Below are 21,187 nucleotides of genomic sequence, written 5' to 3' on the forward strand. Positions count from 1 at the left end.
AGTGGATCACAGTGACTGCACCAATTACCGAGACATCTTGTTATGCTTTGTGGGGAAGGTCTTTGCTCGCAATGCTCTGACCAGATTGCCGACCCTGGCATCACGCCCTGACTCTCAGTGTGGCTTCAGAGCTGGCAGGTCGACAGTTGACATAATTTTCTCACTTTGGCAGTTGCAGGTTGAGTGTGACGAACAGCACAGACCACTCTACATTGTCTTCATGGACCCTATCAGGACCTTCGATCACATCAGCACAATCAAGCTCTTTAAGCTGCTGTGGAAAATAGGCTGCCTGCCTGGACTCCTGGGCATCATTTCTTCATTCTATGAGAACATTCACAGCTTCATCAGTTACAATGGAGCAACATCAGAGGCTTTCAAGGTCAGCGGTGGGGCAAAGCAGGGCTGTGTCCTGGTGCCAACTCTCTTTGGTATATTTCTCTCTATGCTGTTACTGGATGCTCTCAGTGACTCAAATATGGGTCCCACCTATAAACCATAGCCGACAGATAGCTGTTCAACTTGGGAAGACTGCGTGCCTAGTCCAAAGTGCATAATGACCTAGTCGGTGAGTTACTGTTTGCTGATGACGCTGCACTGGCATCCTACACTGACGCTCACCTGCAGCAGCTTGTAGATCTGTTCTCCCAGCCTACAAGGAGCATGTACTGACAATCAGTGTCAGGAAGACTTGGGCCACAAGGCACAGACTCCACCTTCCATCAACACTGACAACCTCACTCTGGGGGTTGTCAACAGCTTCACATGCTTTGGATCAACACCTGTCCCTCAATGCCGAAATCAGCACCAGGATTGCCAAGGCCCCAGCTGGCATGTCAAAGTTGAGAAGTCGAGTATGGACCGAACAACAAACTTACTGAAAATACAAAGCTCTGTGTGCGCCAGGCTTTGTTCTCAGCTCCCACCCTTACAGGAGTGAAGCATGGAGAACTTATGCAAACCAAGATAAGCCACTGCACAGCTTCTACCTGCACTGCCTCAGATGAATATCGGGTATCTCCTGGCTGGGCAGTGTGCTGAATATGGACGTACACCAGAGTGCGGGGATCCCAGCATGTTTCTCCTCGAGTCAGCAGCGACTCGATTGGCTGGGTCTTGTGAGCTGAATGGATGATGGCCGAGACATGGGCGGGAATTTTATGTGGCCTGATGGGGCACGTGGACAACCCAAACTCCTGTGAAATCGCGCGACAAGGCGTCGGCCACACTTCCTGATGTCATCGTGCCATTGCACCACAGTCAGCAGGTGTGCACGGGAGTCAGAAGCACCACCCGCCAACAATTAAAAGGGCAATTAAGGCCATTGACAAACCAATTGTTTAGAATTTTACGCGGCCCGTGCGATTTTGGGGTTGGCACGTGGGCCACATGGGCAGGCAGCCATCTTGTTTTTCATGCATACTCAACCTCGGGTGAACTATAAGGTGACCAGTGGCCTGGCTCTGTGAGTATGTAGGAGCTTGGGTGAGAGTTAGTTCCAGCTGCTTTTCTGAGTTATTTGCAATTTCTGTGTTTTCTGGAGGACTCTTTGTTCACAAGCTTTCTTAGAGGCTTTCTGCCGAATGCACCCTTCAGGGCATTAACCTGTACCACCTGCACTCTAGCTAATGAGGATTGTCTACTCCACTGGAGGGACTATCTCCTCCTCATCTGAGGAGGAGAGGGCCAGAGGGAGAGGAGGGCTGGTGTCTGCAGGCAGAGTCCCAGAGAGCGACCTGTGGGAAGAGAGGCGCAGCCTCACGGGGTGTAGGGCCAGCAGGAAGTCCAAGGCAGAAGGGCCCACAGAAAACACCGCTTTCCTGCAGCGAGAGTCTACAGGCAGCGCTCCAGCTACCTGGACAGGTCGGAGGTCCAGTGCCAAAGGAGGGTCCGCCCCTTTAGGGAGACTGTGACCTCCATTTGCCACAAGATTGCCCCGGAGAGCACTTCAAACTGTGTCAGTTGCCACCCGATGCCATTGGCTCAGAAGGTGACAGTGGCCCTGAACTTTCTCGCCTCTGGTTCCTTTCCAGGGTCAGCGGGTGATCTATGTGGTGTCGCTCGACCCTGCTGCCCACAGCTGCGTGAAGCTGGTCACTGACACTCTGTTCAGACAGGTGACAAGCTTCATTCATTTCCAGACCGATGAAGCCAGCCAAGCTTCGCTACAATTGCTGGGGTTCCCCACATCCAGGGTACCATAGATTGCAGGCATATGGCCATAAAGACTCCAGTGGGTGAGCCGGGTGTCTTTGTCAACAGAAAGGATTTCCACTCCATCAACATCCAAATTGTGTGCGACCACAGGACACAGATTTTGCAGGTACACACCAGGTGTCCAGGCAGCTCTCATAATGCCTACATCCTGCGGCGCTCCCAGGTGCCAAGGCTCTTTGATGCTCCAGCTCGGTTGGATGGTTGGCTCCTGGATGACAAAGGCTATCCCCTGAAAAGGTGGCCCATCGCGCCGCTCAAGGACAGAAGCGGAGGAAAGGTACAGTAGGAGTCAGGCCTCCACAAGGCAGTAATCGAGAGGCTGCTCAAGATGAGGTTCCGCTGTCTGGACCAATCAGGGGCAGCACTGCAATATCCTCCAGAGCACGTCTCACGTATTATCGCTGTGTGCTGCACTCTGCACAATTTGACTCTGACCAGGGGATCCTTTTGGAGGATGAAGACAGTGAGGCAGATCCACAGGCCACAGAGGATAAGTCAACTGATGGGTCTGATGAGGAGCTGGAGGAGGCCCCGGGAGACGATGTGGCTGCAGAAGTGATGAACCTTGTGGGAGGCAGGAGACCAGGGAGGCTTTGATTCTCCGTTCATTCAGCTCGGCATCCAAGGCATGGTTTGAAAGTGAGGGCAAGGGTGACGCCTCCTTTCTGAACATTCCTGTTGAGGCTGTCCTGTAAGCCTTATGTCAACTAACTAGCTCAGAAATAAAGTTTGCAGCCCTTGCCCTCTTTCACAAACCACTGCCATACCCAATACCTATGAGAAACATAAAACACATTCAGACCATGAAACATCATAACATCTTTAACTGGTGGTCATGTTTACACAATTTGAACATAGAACATATTTTCAACTGAAGTAATATCACCCATGACAACACCTCTTGTGTTTTTGTGCCGTAAATTCCCGCTGGCGAGTGCTGCATCTTGGTGCCCTCACCACAGTGCATCACAAACTGAGCCAACACACTATTGCCCACCAACACACCCACATCTGTGCTGATTCTTGGTGCAGGGTGCAGATGTGACCCGGGTGCATCAGTCGCTCCTCCTTGGGTGTCAAAGTGGGGGATCTTGGGGTCAGCGGTGTGTCGTGAGGATGGTGCTTCTGAGAAAGGAACAGAATATGTCAGTTAGGGACATCATCACTAAGTGACGGTGCAAGTATGATGGTTGCTTTCCACAATGGACATATGCCTCACTGAGGCATCGTGATCAGACAGGCAATAAGTACTCTGGATTTGAAATTCACATTGGAGATGCCATGACCCTGTCCTTCTTGCACACTCTCCCAATCTCTCATCTGCCCACTGCACTCTTACTGCCCTCTGAGACCCCAGCCTCTCTGAGCCCTGTGGACCTTGCTCCTCGCATTTCATGTCCAGGATATCTGGAGAGGATCAGGATGTTGGGCACCCCATCACCTGTGTGTGTGTGCTCCAGCACATTATGGCTTCTCTTCTGTATGGACTGTTACAGCCACAGCTGATGTTATTCACTGAGCAAGCCAAATCTCAGAGGGAAACTTGTTTTACTGATCATAACTCTTTCTTTTGTACTTTGAAAATGAGGGAAAGAACTACTGAACCCAAAAGTATCAAATCCCAGCAACATTTTTAGGATTTTAAAATTAAAAGAATTATTAACAAGAAGAAAAAAAACTTTGGCACAGAAAATTAAAGTTACACAGTTGAAACATTTTTAAGAAGTGTCCCCTAAAAAACCCACTTGGTCAGAATGCACAAGTGAACTACTTGACAATAGCTCCCTTATAGATTTTTAACTATAAAAATCAAAGGCAAAGACTCTTATCCTTTAGCAAAGGTACACCACATGATTTCTCAGTCTCTGCTGTGGAAACCCAAAAGCAAGGTTCAGGAAGAGGCTGCTTTCTGGAAACAAAGATTTCTCTGGCTTGAAAACCTGATGGCTGCTTCAAATTTATAACTTTTCTCATCTTCTCCCAGCACAGATCTGGTCTCAGGACATCTCCTCCGCACAGTGACAACAACACAACAAACATCCTTCCTTAAATATCCTTTTCCCCTTTCATTTTAGATTCCATTGTCTCAATCACCTCTTTTAACTCAACTTTTCCATATATAGAAATCTTTCATGTTTTCCTATTGTCTCCACTTTTGGATCAAATAAAATGTAATAATCTTCCCTTTTTTACTTATGAAACCTTTGAAAGTTGTAAAAGTCTCTCAAACTCGCCTTTGAAATTTAACAGCTGAAAGTCAAGTCCCGACTTATCACCTAATGCAAATTTTAAAACCCAACTTATTTACGTGAAAATCCAACTTCACCATGGACTTGCATTACAAATGCGTGCATCTAGCCCCTTTACCTTTCATCCCTCAGTTCCCAGAGACAAGCTGTCTTTACTAACCTTCCCCAGTTTAATTAATCACTCATGCACGCACACATGCACATATACACGCACATACACACACACTCTTATATACACACGCACACACACACACACACACACACACTCAGACCCTTCTTTTCAGAATACCACCATATTCCCAAAATATAAAAAACACATCAATCTTCACAGGACACAAGTGCATTCATTCGAACATCCTCTACCTGCTGCACCATTCCAGCCTCGCAACACACCCCAAGGAGAGCCAGCTTGAGGTACACAAAGGTACCTGGACACATCTCCCACCCTTGGTAGGTGCAGGGACTTGTGCCATTTCGCACTATGCATCTCACACCTCTGAGTGCCATATATACTAACCACCCTCCAAGGCATTGTTAAGTTGCCACCCCCTCTCCTCCACTTCTCCCCTCCACCCCCTGCCCTTCCCCTCCACTCCACCTGATCTTCTCGTTCCCCTCCCCTCCCTCCTTTAACAGCACAATTTACCCGATTAGGCTGCACTGGTCAGAACACTGCAAGGCTGCAGAGCAATATCCTGAATTCTTCAGGATATTACATACCTGAGGCAGGGGAGGATGTAAAGGAAGAGCAGTCAGAGTAAAATGGAGGGGGTTTTGAGGAAGGAGAGGGAGAGCAGATAGAGTGGAGGGAGAGAGGGGAGAGGGTCAGGAGGAGGGAGGGGAGGGGACGAGCGGATCAGGTGGAGTGGAGGGGAGGGGCAGAGGGAAGGGAGAAGTGGAGAAGAGTGGGAGGCAACTTAACAGCTTTGAACAAAAAAATGACTTTTAACTGTTCTTGCTTCATCCAGGTCATTCTATCTGTTGTTTGAAAAGGAGCTGGAAGTGCAAGGAATCAGCGCATATCGATTTCTCCTTCCAAAAGAGGCTTTTGAAAATGACCATCCGAGTAATCAAGGATGTTGTCCAGGGGGAATCTGCCCTATGTCAGGGGTTCTAAACATCAGCATCTGCAGACAAGGTGGAGCATTGGAATTCTCTTCCACTCCAGGGCACTGGCACCACAATCTGCTTTTTACACCTTCTAAAGATTGAATGGTTTAGGAATTCCCACAAGCACATAATTGTTCCCTTAGCACTGACAGAGCATTATACAGAAACAAGCCATCTGGCCCAAGTGGTCAAGCGTGGAGAGGCGAAGTTGTGACAGCTGTGGCTTAATTAGTAGCACACCCCTGGGTTAAAAGATTATGGGTTCAAGTCCCATAAAAATCAAGACTGGCAGTCCCAGTGCAGCTCTGAGAGAGTGCTGTGCTGTCAGAGGTGCTGTCTTTCAGGTGAGACATAAACCTTGTCTGCTCGCTCAGGTAGTTGTAAAAGATCCCATAGTCTTCCTTTGAAGATGAGCAGTGGAGTTAACCTAATGCCCTGGCTGATATGTATTCTTCAACCAACATTACCAACCAACCAACTAAAATGGATTATCCGGTCATTTTCATATTGCTGTTTGTGGGATCTTGCTGTGTGCCTACAGGCTCATATGTTTTTTTCAAATGGAGAAATCTAGGTTGCTAAATGGAAGGATGGCGTTTTCAAGATGTGCATGTAGGTAATTACTGGGGGTGGGGGGGGGGGGGGGTGTGGGCAGCTGGCGATCTATAGTGTAAGGTATCCTATTGAAGAGTCCCTTCACCAGAGTATGTAGTGAAAGCCTAGTGAGAGAGACTTAGGTTCAGAGAATGAGGATTGTGCTGATGCCCAATGGGGGGCAGAGATGAAATGGGAAGGATAAGTGACGAGCTGTAAGCAGTGTGCTGAGCAGTGTGATGTCTTGCTGAGGATGTGGAGTTTCCTGCAGCAGCCCTGAACTGGGTATTGGATGAGGTATGTAGAATTGTCAAGCTGTCAAGTTATTTAAATATCCTTCCCTTTAAAAATTGAAAAAAAGCTGTTTGCCTGCGTGTGAATTGAGAAAACTCTGTTCTCACAGTTTCAATAACTATTTGTTGGCATAACCAAAAGTGTTATCATTATAGCATTGGAGGATGTAAGTTCACAGTTTGATTGACAACTCAAAGAGGTTATTAAAGAGCTGTCTTTGATGTGGGGTTACGAATACAAATGTTTATTTTTATAGGGACTGAGGTACTTGAGGGAATTTAATTATATTGAATGGGTTAGAGTGTTTTTTTTAATATATAGTTAACTATGTAATAGATATTTAGATCTTTATTTTATTTCATCTCAGCATGTCACCTGAGGTCTGCCATGATGGATATTAGGTATAAGGGCAAAGGGTGGCGGGTGGGGTACCAAAGTGTTAGGAAGGATCGGGATGATGATTAGAGTCGAGATACTTTTCATCCACAAAAAATCCCATATGGTCAGTGTCTCAAATGGTCTCTCCTAATCAAACTCCTACTGCCCGGCTTCATGCTCTGATCCCTGTTTATAATTGTGGGCAGGTGGGTGTTTGCACGTCTAAGCCAGACAGCTCCAGGTTGGTAGGGTTCATCAGCCTTAATTAACAGTCTGCCTAGGAGAAGGTAACTCTGATTTCCAAGCTCCCAGCTATGGGTTAACTAGTGAGGTACACGTCAGCTGACAGTGCGGTAGGTCACAAATACTGCCAATGGACAGGGCAGCAATGTCAAGGGTAGATGAGGCTCTTCAGCCTCTCAGCTGCTCATCTAGGATAATGATAACTCCAAAATCAAACCTGCATCCTTTCAGCTGCTATGCTTGTGGCGTACATTGTACCAGTGTAGTATCAGCTGCCTCGGACGAGGGAGTGGAGGAGGCTCTGACAAACCCCACCCGCTTCAATATACTCAACGTACAGGTTGTTCAGCGAGTTCTCAACCAAAACATCAGACACACCAAGCCCTGTGACAATGGAGACAGGTAGAGGATGCTGCTGGTGGTTTTCAGTCATAATCCTGCACACAGGTAGTTTCAGGGTAATGGTCTCTCTCCACAGATCAGGGCAGATGTGGCGCTCGTATCCTCCTGAGGTGACAGAGCAGATCTTTTCAGGTACAGTGATGCTGTCCCCAATCCAGGGAAGGGGAAGAGAAGGAACCCTAAACACAGCCTGTTCTCCCTGCACCTAACAGGTTACCGCTCCTGGCTGGTCATCCATTCACCGCGATTGAAATATAAAAAACAAGTCATCATATGAAGCTCAGTCCATGGAACGTCAGAACACTTCTAGCCAACATTATGAGATCAGAGTGCAGGATGTCCCTCATAGCCAGAATGCTGGGCAAGTACAACATCAACCTCGCTGCCCTGAGTGAAACAAGGCTCACTGAGGAGTCTCAACTTGAGGAGGTTGGTGCAGGCTACACATTCTACTGGACTGGCCAGTCCAAGGACCAGCGTCAACACTCAGATGTGGGCTTTTCCATTTGACCTAAACTGGCAAACAAGATCGATTCACCTCCTGTGGGGATCAGTGGTCAACTCATGGTTCTTTGTTTAAATCTTGCCAATAACCAACATGTAACACTCCTTTGTGCCAATGCTCCAACAAAGATACATACAGACGAAGTCAAATGAGCATTCTATAATGACCTCAGCAAGATAATTAGGAGGGTACCCACCAAGACAAACTCATTACCCTTGGTGATTTCAGTGCCTGTGTGGGTACAGACTGTAATACAGGGTGAGGAGTACTCGGACAACACCGTACTGGCAGAGCCAACTCCAATGGCCAGCTCCTTCTCTCTGAGCGCAGTGAGTTTGCCCTAACCCTTGCAAACACAGTTTTCTAGTAAGCAGGCAAACTGCAGATCCAAAAGCAGATCCAAACACTGATACATGTTGGACCATATTATGGAACAACAGAGAGATCGCAAGGATGTTCATTCTACCCGCTCCTTAAGAGGAGCAGAATGCTGGTCTGAGTATTGTCAGGTGTATTGTGTCTTTGAAGATAAAATCTAAGATGCTTTGGCACAGAGTCAAGCCACAAAGGAAGCTTGATGTAACTGTTCTTAAAGACACGGCCAAGAGATAAGAAACTGGAACACAAACTAGCCACAGGAGTAGCTGATGTCCCCGAGGACAATATTGTCATTGAAGATTCTTGGAAAAAGTTAAAGGATGTTACTTACAGTGCAGCATCTGAGGTGCTAGAATTCATTAAACAGAAGCACCAAGACTGTTCCTCAGCATCGACCAAGACTTGCAGACAAAGTGGACGACACTCACAGATCTTCCATCCCTGACAAGAAATCAGCAGCAAGAAACCCAGATACCATCGTGCTAAACACATGCTGCAGCCAAACTGAGAGAGATGAAGAACCGATGATGGGAAAACAAGGCTGATGAGCTTTGAGCAGCTGCTGATAAAAATGACCTGGAGGCTCTACATGAAAGTCTGCGATCGGTCTATGACCCCAAAACCAATGAACGCCCATCCCTTCAGCAGATGACAATCGGCTCCTAATAAAGAGGCACGAGATTCTCTCTCATTGGGCAGAGCACTTCAGCAACCTCACAAATCAACAATCCACAGTGTACAATGGTACCATTGAGTCACTTCCACAGCACCACACTCTGGAAAAGCTTGCTCTCCACCTTTCTTAAGCAGAAGTCACAAAGGTCACAAAGCAGCTTTCTATGGGCAAGTCACAGGAGCTAATGATACTTCACCTGAAGTATCCAAGTACGGAGGGACTCAGATGGTTAGGGAACTCACTGGTCTCTTCTGCCCCATCTGGAAGCAGGGCACTGAGCCCTAAGACTACAAGGATGCCTCCATAACTCTTCTCTACAGACAGGAAGGGAGCAAATCCATCCTTGACAATCATCGTGGAATGTCACTTCAGTCAAGAGCAGGAAAAATTCTTGCGAGGGTTATTCATAATAGGATCGTCACTCACCTCATTGACTCGGTGTACCCAGAATTACAGAGCAGCTTCTGTGCAGGATGGGGAACAGTGGACATGATCTTTGCAGCACGTGAACAGAATAAGGACCTCTATATGGAGTTCTTTGGCCTGTCCAAGTCTTTTGATAGTAAACTGGGAAGACCTGTGGAAGGTTCTGTACAAATTTAGCTGCCCTGAAAAGATGACCATTGTCATTCGCCCATTTCACGATAGTACGATGACCAGTGTGATACTAAATGGTACATCATCAGATGCCTTTCCTGTCACCAACAGCACCAAGCAAGGCCGTGTATTGGCTCCAGCTCTGTTTACCATATACTTCTCGCCCATCTCTGGTACACACTCAAAAATCTTGACATACAAGTACACATTCAATATAGGACAGACAGCAACCTCTTCAACTTACAAAGGCTTAAGTTTGCACAAAGGTTACTGAACAACTACTGAGTGAACTCTTGTTCGCAGACGACTGTGTGCTCATAGCACGTACTCCAGAGGGCATTCAGCTCCTGTTGATCACTTTGACCTAGCCTCAGAACACTTTGGCTGACAATACATCTGAAGAAGACAGAGATCTTGTATCAACCCACCTCTGGTCACGTACTTCAAGATCCCACAGTCATTATCAACACACCCTTCTGTTCAGTACAGTTTTACTATCTTGGGAGTATCCTCCCCAATAACACTACGGCAGATGACAAAATCAATCATTGCCTGACAAAAGCAAGCTCAGCGTTTGGCAGGTTCACTCACAGACTTTGGAAGGAGTTTGTCTCAGAACAAAGATCACGGTCTACCAGCCATTGGCTCTTACATTTTTGGGTGTGCGACTTGGACAACCTACCAGCATCACACAAAACAACTAGAAGCATTCCGTCTTCACTGTCTGAGATCTATTTGTGACATCAGGACAAAATCCCCAACACTGAGGCTCATTCAAAGTGCTGCAATCTTAGCATTGGGAGCATGCTCATCAGAGCTCAGCTTCTCTGGGCCAGTCATGTGCTTTCAGTGGAGGATTCCCACATACTAAAGTTAATACTCTAATACTCTACCGCCATCTGGGCATGGGAACCAGCACTATAGGATGTCCCAAATTCAGATATAAAGACAATCTGAAAGCCAAGCTCAGAGCTTGCAAACTGGATCCCAATACACAGGAAAGAAAACAACCTTGGACAGACCCAAATGGAGAAGTCTCTGTTATCAAGTGATTTTGACATTTGAGGAGAACAGAGTCAAGTGCCTTCAGGACAAGGGAGCACAGTGCAAAGCCAATACCTCCATCCATCCCTCCAACACTGACTTCATATGTAGTATTTGCAATCGGTTATTCAAATCGAGACTTGGTCTAACGTCACATAACGTCAAATTAGACTGTAAACTGGTCTTTTTTGCTGAACACTGACCTGTCGAATTGACAGGAGAATTTAGTGGTGGGTTTGGGGCTACGAGTTGGCATCGAGACTGCAAGGGGCCATGAGGTTAGCTGGGCATCATGAATTGGCACTAAGTTGGTATATATGTTATAAGGGGCCATGGTGAGGGTGGGAGGCATAGGTTGGCATGAGTTGGCATGTATGGGCATGGGGATTGGGTGGGGAGGTGAGGGGGTGATGGCTCAAGGGCCTAATATTTAAGAAAATATCTGGAATGAAGTCCCAGAGAACTGAGGCAGGCCTTTTATCCAGCCTGCCTCAGCACTCAGCAGCCCCTGGGTGAGGTGATCAGGTTGAGGTCAGTCCTCAGGGTGATGTGATCAGGTTGAGGTCAGTCCTCAGGTTGTGGTTGTCTGTGCTGGTGTCAGTCCTGGGGTTGAGAGGATTGTGTCGGGTCAATCCTGGGGGTGAGGGCATCATGTTGGGGTCAGTCCTGGGGATGATGGAGTTGTGTCAGGGTCAGGCCTGGGAGTGAAGGATCACGTTGGGGCCAGTCCTGCGGGTGAGGGGGTTGTGAGTCAGTCCAGTGACACCTTCCATCCAGGTGACGGAGTGGAGGTACAGTAGGGGGTGAAACACAGCCAAATATAGAAGAGAAACTAAGTCAGCCTGGAAGGCGGAGCAAATATAGACCTGTTGAGGCACAAGGCAATAATGCAAGGCTGGATTGCATCTATTTTAACACATGGAGTAAGACAGGTGAATTGAGGGTGTTGATTAACACATGGGAATATGATATTGTTGCTATCACAGAGACATGGTTAAGGGAAGGCAGGACTGGCAACTCAATATTCCAGGGTATAGAATCTTCAGGCATCTCCAGGTGGTGGAGGGAGGTATAAGAGAGGAGGCGGCATTGCACTATTGATCAAGGAGTCAATTATTGAAGTAAGGAGGGATGATATCTTAAAAGGTTCCCCAAATGAGGCCATACGGATAGAACTTAAAAACAAAAAGGGGACAAGCACTTTGCTGGGAGTGTACTATAGGCCTTCAAACAGTCAGGGGAGTTGGAGCAGATATGTAGGCAAACCTCAGAGAAGTGTAAAAATAATAGGGTAATAATAGGGGATTTCAACTTCCACAATATTAACTCAGAGGGGGCAGAATTCTTAAAATGCATCCAGGAGACAGCATGTAGAAAGTCCTACAAGATAAGGGGCGGTACTGGACCTAATCTTAGGGAATTAAGCCGGGCAACTGGTAGAAGTGTCAGTGGGGAAGCATTTTGGGGATAATGAGCATAACTCTATAAGATTTAAGGTAGTTATGGAAAAGGACGAAGATGGACCGGAAATTAAGGTCCTGAATTGGGAGAAAGGCCGATTTTGATTTGATAAGACAGGATCTGGACAAAATGGACTGGGAGCAGCTACTTGTAGGAAAGTCTACATCTGACCAGTGGGAGTCATTCAAAAAGAAAATAGTGAGAGTTCAGGGCCAACATGTTCCTGTAAAGGTGAAGGTAGAACCAATATGCCCTGGGAACCCTAGATGTCAAGGGATATAGAGGAGTGGATAAGGAAAAATAGAAGGCTTATGGCAGATACAGAGGGCTGAAAACAGCAGAAGCCTGAGAGGAGTATAGAAAGTGTAGGAAGGTACTTAAAAAAGTAATCAGGAGAGCAAAGAGGGGGCATGAGAAAAACACTGGCAGGCAAGGTAAAGGAAAATCCCACGGCATTTTATAAATATATTAAGGATAAGAGAATAGCCAGGGAAAGAGTAGGGCCCATTAGGGACCAAAGTGGTGATCCATGTGTGGAGCCAGAGCACGTAGGTGAGGTTTTAAATAATTATTTTTCATCTGTGTTCACCATGGAGGACAATGTAGGTTTAGAAATCAGAGAGGGGGACTGTGATATACTTGAACAAATTAGCATTGAGAGGGAGGAGGTATTAGTGGCTTTAGTGGGTTTAAAAGTGGATAAATCCCTAGGCCCAGATGAGATGTATCCTAGGCTGCTATGTGAGGCAAGGGAGGAGATTGCACTAATCTGACACTAATTTTCAAATCCCCTCTGGCTACAGGAGAGGTGCCAGAGGACTGGAGGACAGCGAATGTAGTACCATTATTCAAGAAGGGTAGTAGGGATAAACCAGGTAATTACGGGCCAGTGAGTCTAATACCAGTGGTAGGGAAACTATTGGAAAAATTTCTGAGGGAAAGGATTAACCTCCAACTGGAGAGGCAGGGATTAACTGGGGATAGTCAGCATGGCTTTGTCAGAGGGAGATCATATTTAACAAATTTGACTGAATTTTTCTAGGAGGTGACTAGTTGTGTAGATGAGGGTAGTGCAGTTGATGTAGTCTACATGGACTTCTGTAAGGCTTTTGACAAGGTCCCAGATGGGGGAATGGTCAAGAAGGTAAGAGCCCATGGGATCCAGGGCATTTTGGCAAATTGGATCCAAAATTGGCTTAGTGGCAGGATGCAGAGGGTGATGGTGGAAGGTTGTTTTTGAGATTGGAAGCCTGTGACGAGTGGTGTATCACAGGGATCAGTGCTGGGATTCTTGCTGTTTGTAATGCACATTAATGATTTAGACATGAATATAGGGGGTACGATCAGTACGTTTGCAGATAACATGAAAATTGGTGATGTCGTAAATAGTGAGGAGGAAAGCTTTAGATTACAGATGGGCTGGTAAGGTGGGCAGAACAGTGGAAAATGGAATTTAATCCTGAGAAGTGTGAGGTGATGCATTTTGGGAGAACTAACATGGCAAGAGAATACACAATGACTGGTAGGACCCTAGGAAGTACAGAGGATCAGATACCTTGGTGTACATGCCAATAGATCCCTGAAGGCAGCAGCACAGGTAGATAAGGTGGTTAAGAAGGCATATGGCATACTTGCCTTTATTAGTCGAGGCATAGAATATAAGAGCAGGGAGGTTATGTTGGAGCTGTATAAAATGCTAGTTAGGCCAGAGCTGGAGTACTGTGCGCAGTTCTGGTCACCACATTATAGGAAGGATATGATTGCACTGGAGAGGGTGCAGAGGGGATCACCAGGATGAGGAGAGACTGGATAGGCTGGGGTTATTTTCCCTGGAGCAGAGAAGGCTGAGGGGGGAACCTGATAGAGGTTTACAAAATTATGAGGGGCATAGATGGGGTAGATAGGAAGAAACTTCTCCCTTAACAGAGGTGTCCATAACCAGGGGGCCTAGATTTAAGGTAAGGGGCAGAAGACTTAGAGGGGATTTGAGGAAAGGTTTGTTCACCTGGAGAATGGTTGGATTCTGGAACACCCTGCCTGAGGGGGTGGTAGAGGCAGGAACCCTCACAACATTTAAGAAGAATTTAGATGAACACTTGAAATGCCATAGCATACAGAGCTACAGGCCAACTGCTGGAAAATAGCATTAGAATAGATAGATGCTTGATGGCCAGCATAAAGATGATGGGCTGAAGGGCCTATTTCTGTGCTGTATAACTCTATGACTCTAATAATTCAAGTGACCTGCAGAGCCTGGCCTCTGCACTTCCTGCCCCCAATGTGTTTCAGCAGACTTTGAGGTCCGAATGAGTGAATTTTAATGTTTTCAGTGGGAGGTCTTGTGGTGCAGTGGCTATTGTCCCTGCCTCTGAATCAGAGCTTCGGGGTTCGAATCCCTCTCCAGGGCTTGATGGCCATGGAAAGTTTGTTCATAATGAGGCCAAACAGTTTGAGTATCAGCTGGTAAATCCTCCCAATATGGCAGGCAGTAAGAGTGGGAGAGTTTCCTGGTCAGCCAATGCTTGATGCAGAGTGGCATCCCCTTGAGCTATAGCCTCTAGTGAAAGGCTAGTGACCTGTCCCAGGAAAAACTATCCATGGATACAAATATAAGCACATGCTTTGCCTGCCTCATGTGTCACTGAGAAAGCCTCTAAGTCTTTAACAGGGACGCTACAATCATCTGCTATCCACTGGCTTCAGATTCCTTCAACTGTTTGTAACACTGCTAGTGCTCACACTCTCACCTCTGAGTCTCAAGGTGCTGCTTCAGGTCCCACTCCAGGGCTTGAGCACAAAAATCAAGGCTGAGACTCCAGTGCGGTGCTGAGGGAGTGCTGCTTTGTTGATGGTGCTGTAACGGGGGTGAGATGTTAAACCCAGGCACCAGCTACTAGCTCGGGTAGACATAAAAGACCCCGTGGCATTATTTTGATGTAGAGCAGGGTGTCCTGGTGTCCTGGCCAATACTTATCCCTCAATCAATATCGCTAAACAGATTATCTGGTCATAATCAATTTGCAGGTTGTGGGAGCTTGCTGTGTGCAAATTGGCTAATGCACTTCCCACATTACAACAGGGGCTACACTTCAAAAAGTACTTTGCTGGCTGTAAAGTGCTTTGAGACATCTGGTGGTTGTGAAAAGTGCTATATAATTGCAAGCCTTTCATATTTTATCATTATGCTAGGGATGTTGTTTAGACTGAGCAGTAAAGCTAGTGATGCAGGTAATGTTGCTGTCTTGTATGTCTGTTGCCCAGGTCTGTCGGTACACAGTAATTTCCTGGTAGTTCAGCTGCTTATATCGATGTTACACTGCTGTTACATCTATGCCTGTGTCAATGGCTATACAACTGAACAGACTCAGGAAACATCGACTTCAGAATGGAAGATTCTGCCCAAGCTCAATGGCGGGCGCGGAACTGGGAGTGATTTCCGCTGGGGAGCAGGACAGTTGATCACACATGACCTAGCATTGATCAGCTGATTATATATGCAAATGTAAGGAGCTCACTCACAGATGTCGCCATGCCCACCATTACCTCACGGGGTTGGAGGTCCGGGTGCCATGTTTTTCCCGGTCACTACTCCACCCTTCCCCACTAACCCTTCCTCCCTTCCTTGGTCACCCTCCATACAACGTGCACCGCCACCACCAGCTCTCAAACATCGGCTTGAGCATTTCCAGACACCCCCCAAAGAGGACAATGCAGCAGCAACCCACCCTTCATCATGGAAGAAGCCTTCCTCACCAGGTGCACGCCACAGTCATAAAAGTGAACATTTTAATTTCTCATTGGCAGGGTAGTTAACTTAGAGGTGGAATTTAATCCCAGCGAGGTGGCCTTTTAATGAGTAAGCACGAGATGCTAATGAATGCAAAAGGGCTTCCCGATATTGTTCATCCTGCTCGACCTATAATCTGCTGTTAAAGTCTCGAGAACAGAATTCCAACAGTTCATCCCAACATTTCAAGAAACTGGAAAAACTCAGCAGGTCTGACAGCATCTGCAGAGAGGGATACAGTTGACTTTTTGAGTCCATCTGACACTTCATCAGAACTAAAAAATAATTTTTTTCTGATGAAGGGTCATATGGACTCGAAATGTCAACTGTATCCCTATCCGCAGATGCTGTCAGACCTGCTGAGCTTTTCCAGGTACTTTTGTTTTATTTCTAGATTTCCAGCATCTGCAGTATTTTGCTTTTATCTCAAGAAACTGATCTATGGTCTCCCACCAAACTTCTCGATGCTGGCAGGACTGGAAGATTCCATCGCATGTGTGTGTAATCCTCTCTAGAGGTCACAGTGGGCAGAGTTTAATTTACAAAGGGCCCAATAATAGTCACTCATTCTAAGCCCATGCTTCTTCCACGTTGCACCATTCAATGTTCACCGAAAATGAACCCACTGATCTCTCTTTGAAAAATAAACCCTTCTTTTCTCTTTGTTTTGAAATGCCAGGAGCCCCTATTTTCATATCGTTTCCTCATTTTTACAATGGGGATCAGAGGTTAGTGAGTGCCATAGGTGGAATGAAACCTGATATGGAAACTCATCAAACGTTCCTTGACATAGAGCCAGTAAGTGGAATTGACCGTTTGTACGATATGTGTTTTACATAAACTTCTCTAAAGATGACATTGAAGCTCCTGAAGCCACCCCTCTCGGATGAAAAGCCAGATAACTGTATGATTTCTCTAGCTTTACAATCGTAGAAAACTGGAAGATTTTGCACAGAAGGAGACCATTTAGGCCCCATCATGTTTGTGCTGGACCCTCACTTCAACAGTCCTAAACTAACCACTCACCTCCTCTGCTTCAAACATTTATCCAGCTTTTCTTTAAGTGATGCAGTGATCTCTGCCCCAGCCACAGGCTGTGATGAAGTATTCCATTTTCCAACAATGCATTGTGTACTGAAATCTCCCCAAAGCCCTCTCCTCACTCTTCTTGAGATCTCTACAGTGGTTTTTAAAGATTTTTTAAAAATATAGGCATCTTTTTAAAAATGTGGAATTTTTATTTCTTGTGGAGAAATTTAACGTTCAGCAAATAGAATTAGCTTTTCAGGGCCAGTAAAGGTTTACAGCCGTAATTATGAAGTTCATTTGCCTTTTAACGCCCAATTTCACCTCATTCACGGAATCACAGAATTATTCCAGTGCAGGAGGAGGCCATTTGGCCCATTTTGTCTGTGCCGGTTCTCTGAATGAGTAAGTCACTTACTGCTATTCTCCCACCTTTTCCTCATAACCCTGCACTTTCTTCCTTTTCAGATAACAGTCTAATAATTCCCTTTGGAATGCTTCAGTTGACCCTGCCTCCACCACACTCTCGGCAGTGCATTCCAGATCCTAACCACTCAATTGACCCTGCCTCCACCACACTCTCAGATAGTGCTTTCCAGATCCTAACCACTCAATTGATGCTGTCTCCATCACACTCTCAGGCAGTGCATTCCAGATCCTAACCATTCGATTGATCCTGTCTCCACCACACTCTCAGACAGTGCATTCCAGATCCTTACCACTCGATTGATCCTGTCTCCACCACACTCTCAGACAGTGCATTCCAGATCTTAACTACTCGATTAACCCTGCCTCCACCACACTCTCAGACAGTGCATTCCAGATCCTAACCAGTCGATTGATGCTGTCTCCACCACACTCTCAGACAGTGCATTCCAGATCCTAACCACTCGATTGATGCTGTCTCCACCACACTGTCAGGCAATGCATTCCAGATCCTGAACACTCGCTGTGTGAAGAAACTTTTCCACATATCGCTTTTGCTTCTTTCACTAATTATTTTAAGTCTCTGCCCTCTGTTCTCGTTCTCATTCAACAAGCTGTATCTTTTTCCTGGGTTTTTACAGGGAGAATAAAATAGTGTTAGAGTGGGTTCTTGTCAGTTTATGATTACAGGGGTGATAGAAGTCAGTGGGAAACTCTACACAGCACAGTCTGGAGGAACCTGGAATTACTGATTGGACTTCTATATTTAATTGCACGTCTATGAACGCCCAAAGATGTGGTCAGTTTCAGTGGGGTAATGCTGGTAAACCCTGCTTCACCGTCACTACCACAGGAAAATTGAGGGCATTGTCTTCACCTCCCTTATTCACTCCCTCACTACCAACTTCACCCCTTTCCTGACAACAGTCTGAGGCTAAACCAGACTATTTGCAACCTTGATGTCCCAAGATGAGTTTCGGACCTCATAACTGCATCGTCACTAACACAGCTTGTTTTCTCCTCTGTAACACCACCTGACTTCACCCCTTCCTCAGCTCATGTGCTGTTGAAACCTCCATTCATGCCTCTTTTTTCCTGTAGGCTTGGATATTCCAATGCACTCCTGCCTGCTCTCCCACATTCTACCCTGCTTCAGGCCATCCAAAACTCTGCTGCCCGTGCCTAAACTCACCTTTCACCTCTGTGCTCGCTGACCTACACTGGCTCTCGATTAAACAGCATCTTGGGATTTTAAAATTCTCATCCATGTTTACCAATCCCTCCATGACTGCGCCCCCTCCCTCTTTCTCTATTCGCCTGCAGCCTCATAACCCTCTGAGATCTCTGGGCTTCTAATTTTGGCCTCTTGAGCATCCCTGATCATTCCACCATTGGTGGCTGTGCTATGATCTCTGGAATTCCCTCCCTACACCTCTCTACCTCTCTTTTCTCTTTTGAGACAACCCTTAAGACCAGCCTCTTTGACAATCTCTGCCATAATATCAGCTTATGTGGCTTGGTGTCAAATTTTATTTGATAATGCAGTGAAGCACCTTGCGACACTTTACTACATAAAGGCTATATATAAATAGAAGTTGTTATTGTATTATATACAATAAAGATCAAACGTATGTCTTTGAATGAGAATTGATGTAATCTTGCACCTTGCTCCTATTATCCTTGTCCTCTAAGCGATTATCATCTAAGGATTATATATTGTATCGATTTCCCACCGGATATTTACTCAGACACAAATATATTGCATCCACTTCCAGTCTGAAAGCTTTACTTCCAGTTTCCATAAGTTTTTGTCATGTTTTTATGTCATCATTTAACATTGAGAATAGCTCCAGAAGTAAGTATAATCGGTTCTGTCTTGCAAACTTCAACCTCCGATATACTGAGATCCCTCTTTCAGTAGGAAGGCAGTGGGAGCTTCTGGTTTCCACCTCCCAGCTGTAGCTAATATTCCTGATCCCTTGTGGCTGCCTGCTGCCCATTCTTCCTTTGTCATCCCTGGCAGTCTCCAACTCCTCTTCTGTGGTGTCAGCTGTGGCTCCAGGGTAGCACTCCCACCTCCTCTGCATCAGGAAGCTGTGGGCTGAAGTCCACCTCCAGAGCCTTGAGCACATCATCAAAGCGAATGCTGAGAAGGTGTGGCCCTTTTGGATGGGATGTTAAACCCCATCTGCTCTCTCAGGTGGGTTTAAAAGATTCCGTGGCACTACTGCAAAGAAGAGCAGGAGAGTTCTCATGTGTGTCCTGGCAAACACGTATCCCTCAATCAGCACCGTGAAGGGGTGATCTCAACATTGTTTGTGGGAGCTTGCAGTGTTCAAACTGGCTGCTGCATTTCCTACATCGGTAACTATAATTTAAAAAATATCGACTATGAAGTGATTTGGGATGTCCTGAGATCATGATAGGTGCTACATAAATGCAAGTTTTCTTCCTTACATGCCCCATCCACATTTTCATTGACAGCTGCCTAATTCCCTTGGCAGCCTCCCACTCTGTCCCTTCTCTTGCCCACTTTTCATTGATGCCCCTCTCTCTTTCCTGCCTGCCCTCACATTTCCCAACTCATCATGCCCTTTCTTTGACCAACTCTTGCAGCTTACCATTGCCAACCCCTTCAGATTGTTTCCTCTGGCAGCAGCCAGTGCCCCTGTGTGCCCATAAACCTTGACTCACAAAGAGATGAATGATAAAGGAACCAATCTAGCGGAAAATAACCTTGCGATTCCTTGATTCATAGATGACCGGTCTACCTGTCAGAGCAGCCAAGAGGATGCAGGTCAATATTCATGTAGAGGCGATAAAGTACATTGTGTAAGTGCCACATTTTACTCTCTAGGAAAACAACTGTTTGAATTTTAAGACTCAATTGCAAAAGTTTATATTAAGTAAACCTCCAGCTATATTTATTACAAGATCCCAAAATGTTTCAAACAATTTCTTTATTCTTTCATGGGATGTGGGTGTCACTGGGCAAGGCCAGCATTTGTTGCCCGTCCCCAATTGCCCTTGAACTGAGTGGCTTGATGGGCCATTTCAGAGAGCATTTAAGAGCCAACCACATTGCTGTGGGTCTGGAGTCACATGTAGGCCAAACTGGGTAAGGACAGCAGATTTCCTTCCCCAAAGGACATTAGTGAATGAGATGGGTTTTTACAACAATCGATGACAATTTCATGATCACCATTACTGACACCAGCTTTATATTCCAGATTTATCAAATGTAGTACTTTAGAATGAAGTACTTTTCAAGTGCAATAGGTCAATTTTCTGGAGTGGGACATCACATAATTGGCTCATTAGTTAGAGTATTATCTGCATCCTTCAGCTAAAATCTTTCTTCCCTAATAACTTGCTGGGTGTGAGGGCTGACGCATTGAGGGCAATAGGACATATGGGACTTCAGTGAAAAACAGGGTCAACAGTCTATCTCTGCCAATGAGATTTAAGGACTAAGAAAGAAATAGGAGCGCCTGGGCAAAGAACCAAATTAGAGTCAAATCAGGTTCAGAAAGACAAATATAGAAAGGGAAAGAGACAGAAAGAAAGGTAAGAAAAATATTCAAAATATTCAAAATTTTAATATTTGACTTTTTAATAATTTGTAAGAAAAATTTGCTACTGGTAGAAATGAGACTGAACAGTTGACATTGTTCTTTTTCTGGGCTGAAGAGATTGATTGGCATTACACTAACAATTATTGCAGTCCTATCTTGCTGTATCAAATTTATTGGGGAATAAATGTGCAAACCCAGTGAGTTCTTCAAATTAACGGGTAGGCT

At 45.9% G+C, this 21,187-nt stretch overlaps 1 protein-coding gene across 1 annotated transcript in view; it reads left to right on the plus strand.

Moving 5' to 3' along the window:
* The window catches only part of LOC121290471 (lysosome membrane protein 2-like), an 87,684-nt gene extending 67,461 nt beyond the window's left edge, over positions 1-20,223 (plus strand). The window contains exons 8-10 of the mRNA XM_041210910.1: positions 5,435-5,604; positions 16,615-16,733; positions 20,146-20,223. Of these exons, the coding sequence (XP_041066844.1) occupies positions 5,435-5,604; positions 16,615-16,733; positions 20,146-20,223 (367 nt within the window). The remainder of the gene's footprint in view (positions 1-5,434; positions 5,605-16,614; positions 16,734-20,145) is intronic.
* Positions 20,224-21,187: the final 964 nt, after the last annotated feature.

Source organism: Carcharodon carcharias, chromosome 18 (assembly GCF_017639515.1).
Source record: "Carcharodon carcharias isolate sCarCar2 chromosome 18, sCarCar2.pri, whole genome shotgun sequence".
NCBI lineage: Eukaryota > Metazoa > Chordata > Chondrichthyes > Lamniformes > Lamnidae > Carcharodon > Carcharodon carcharias.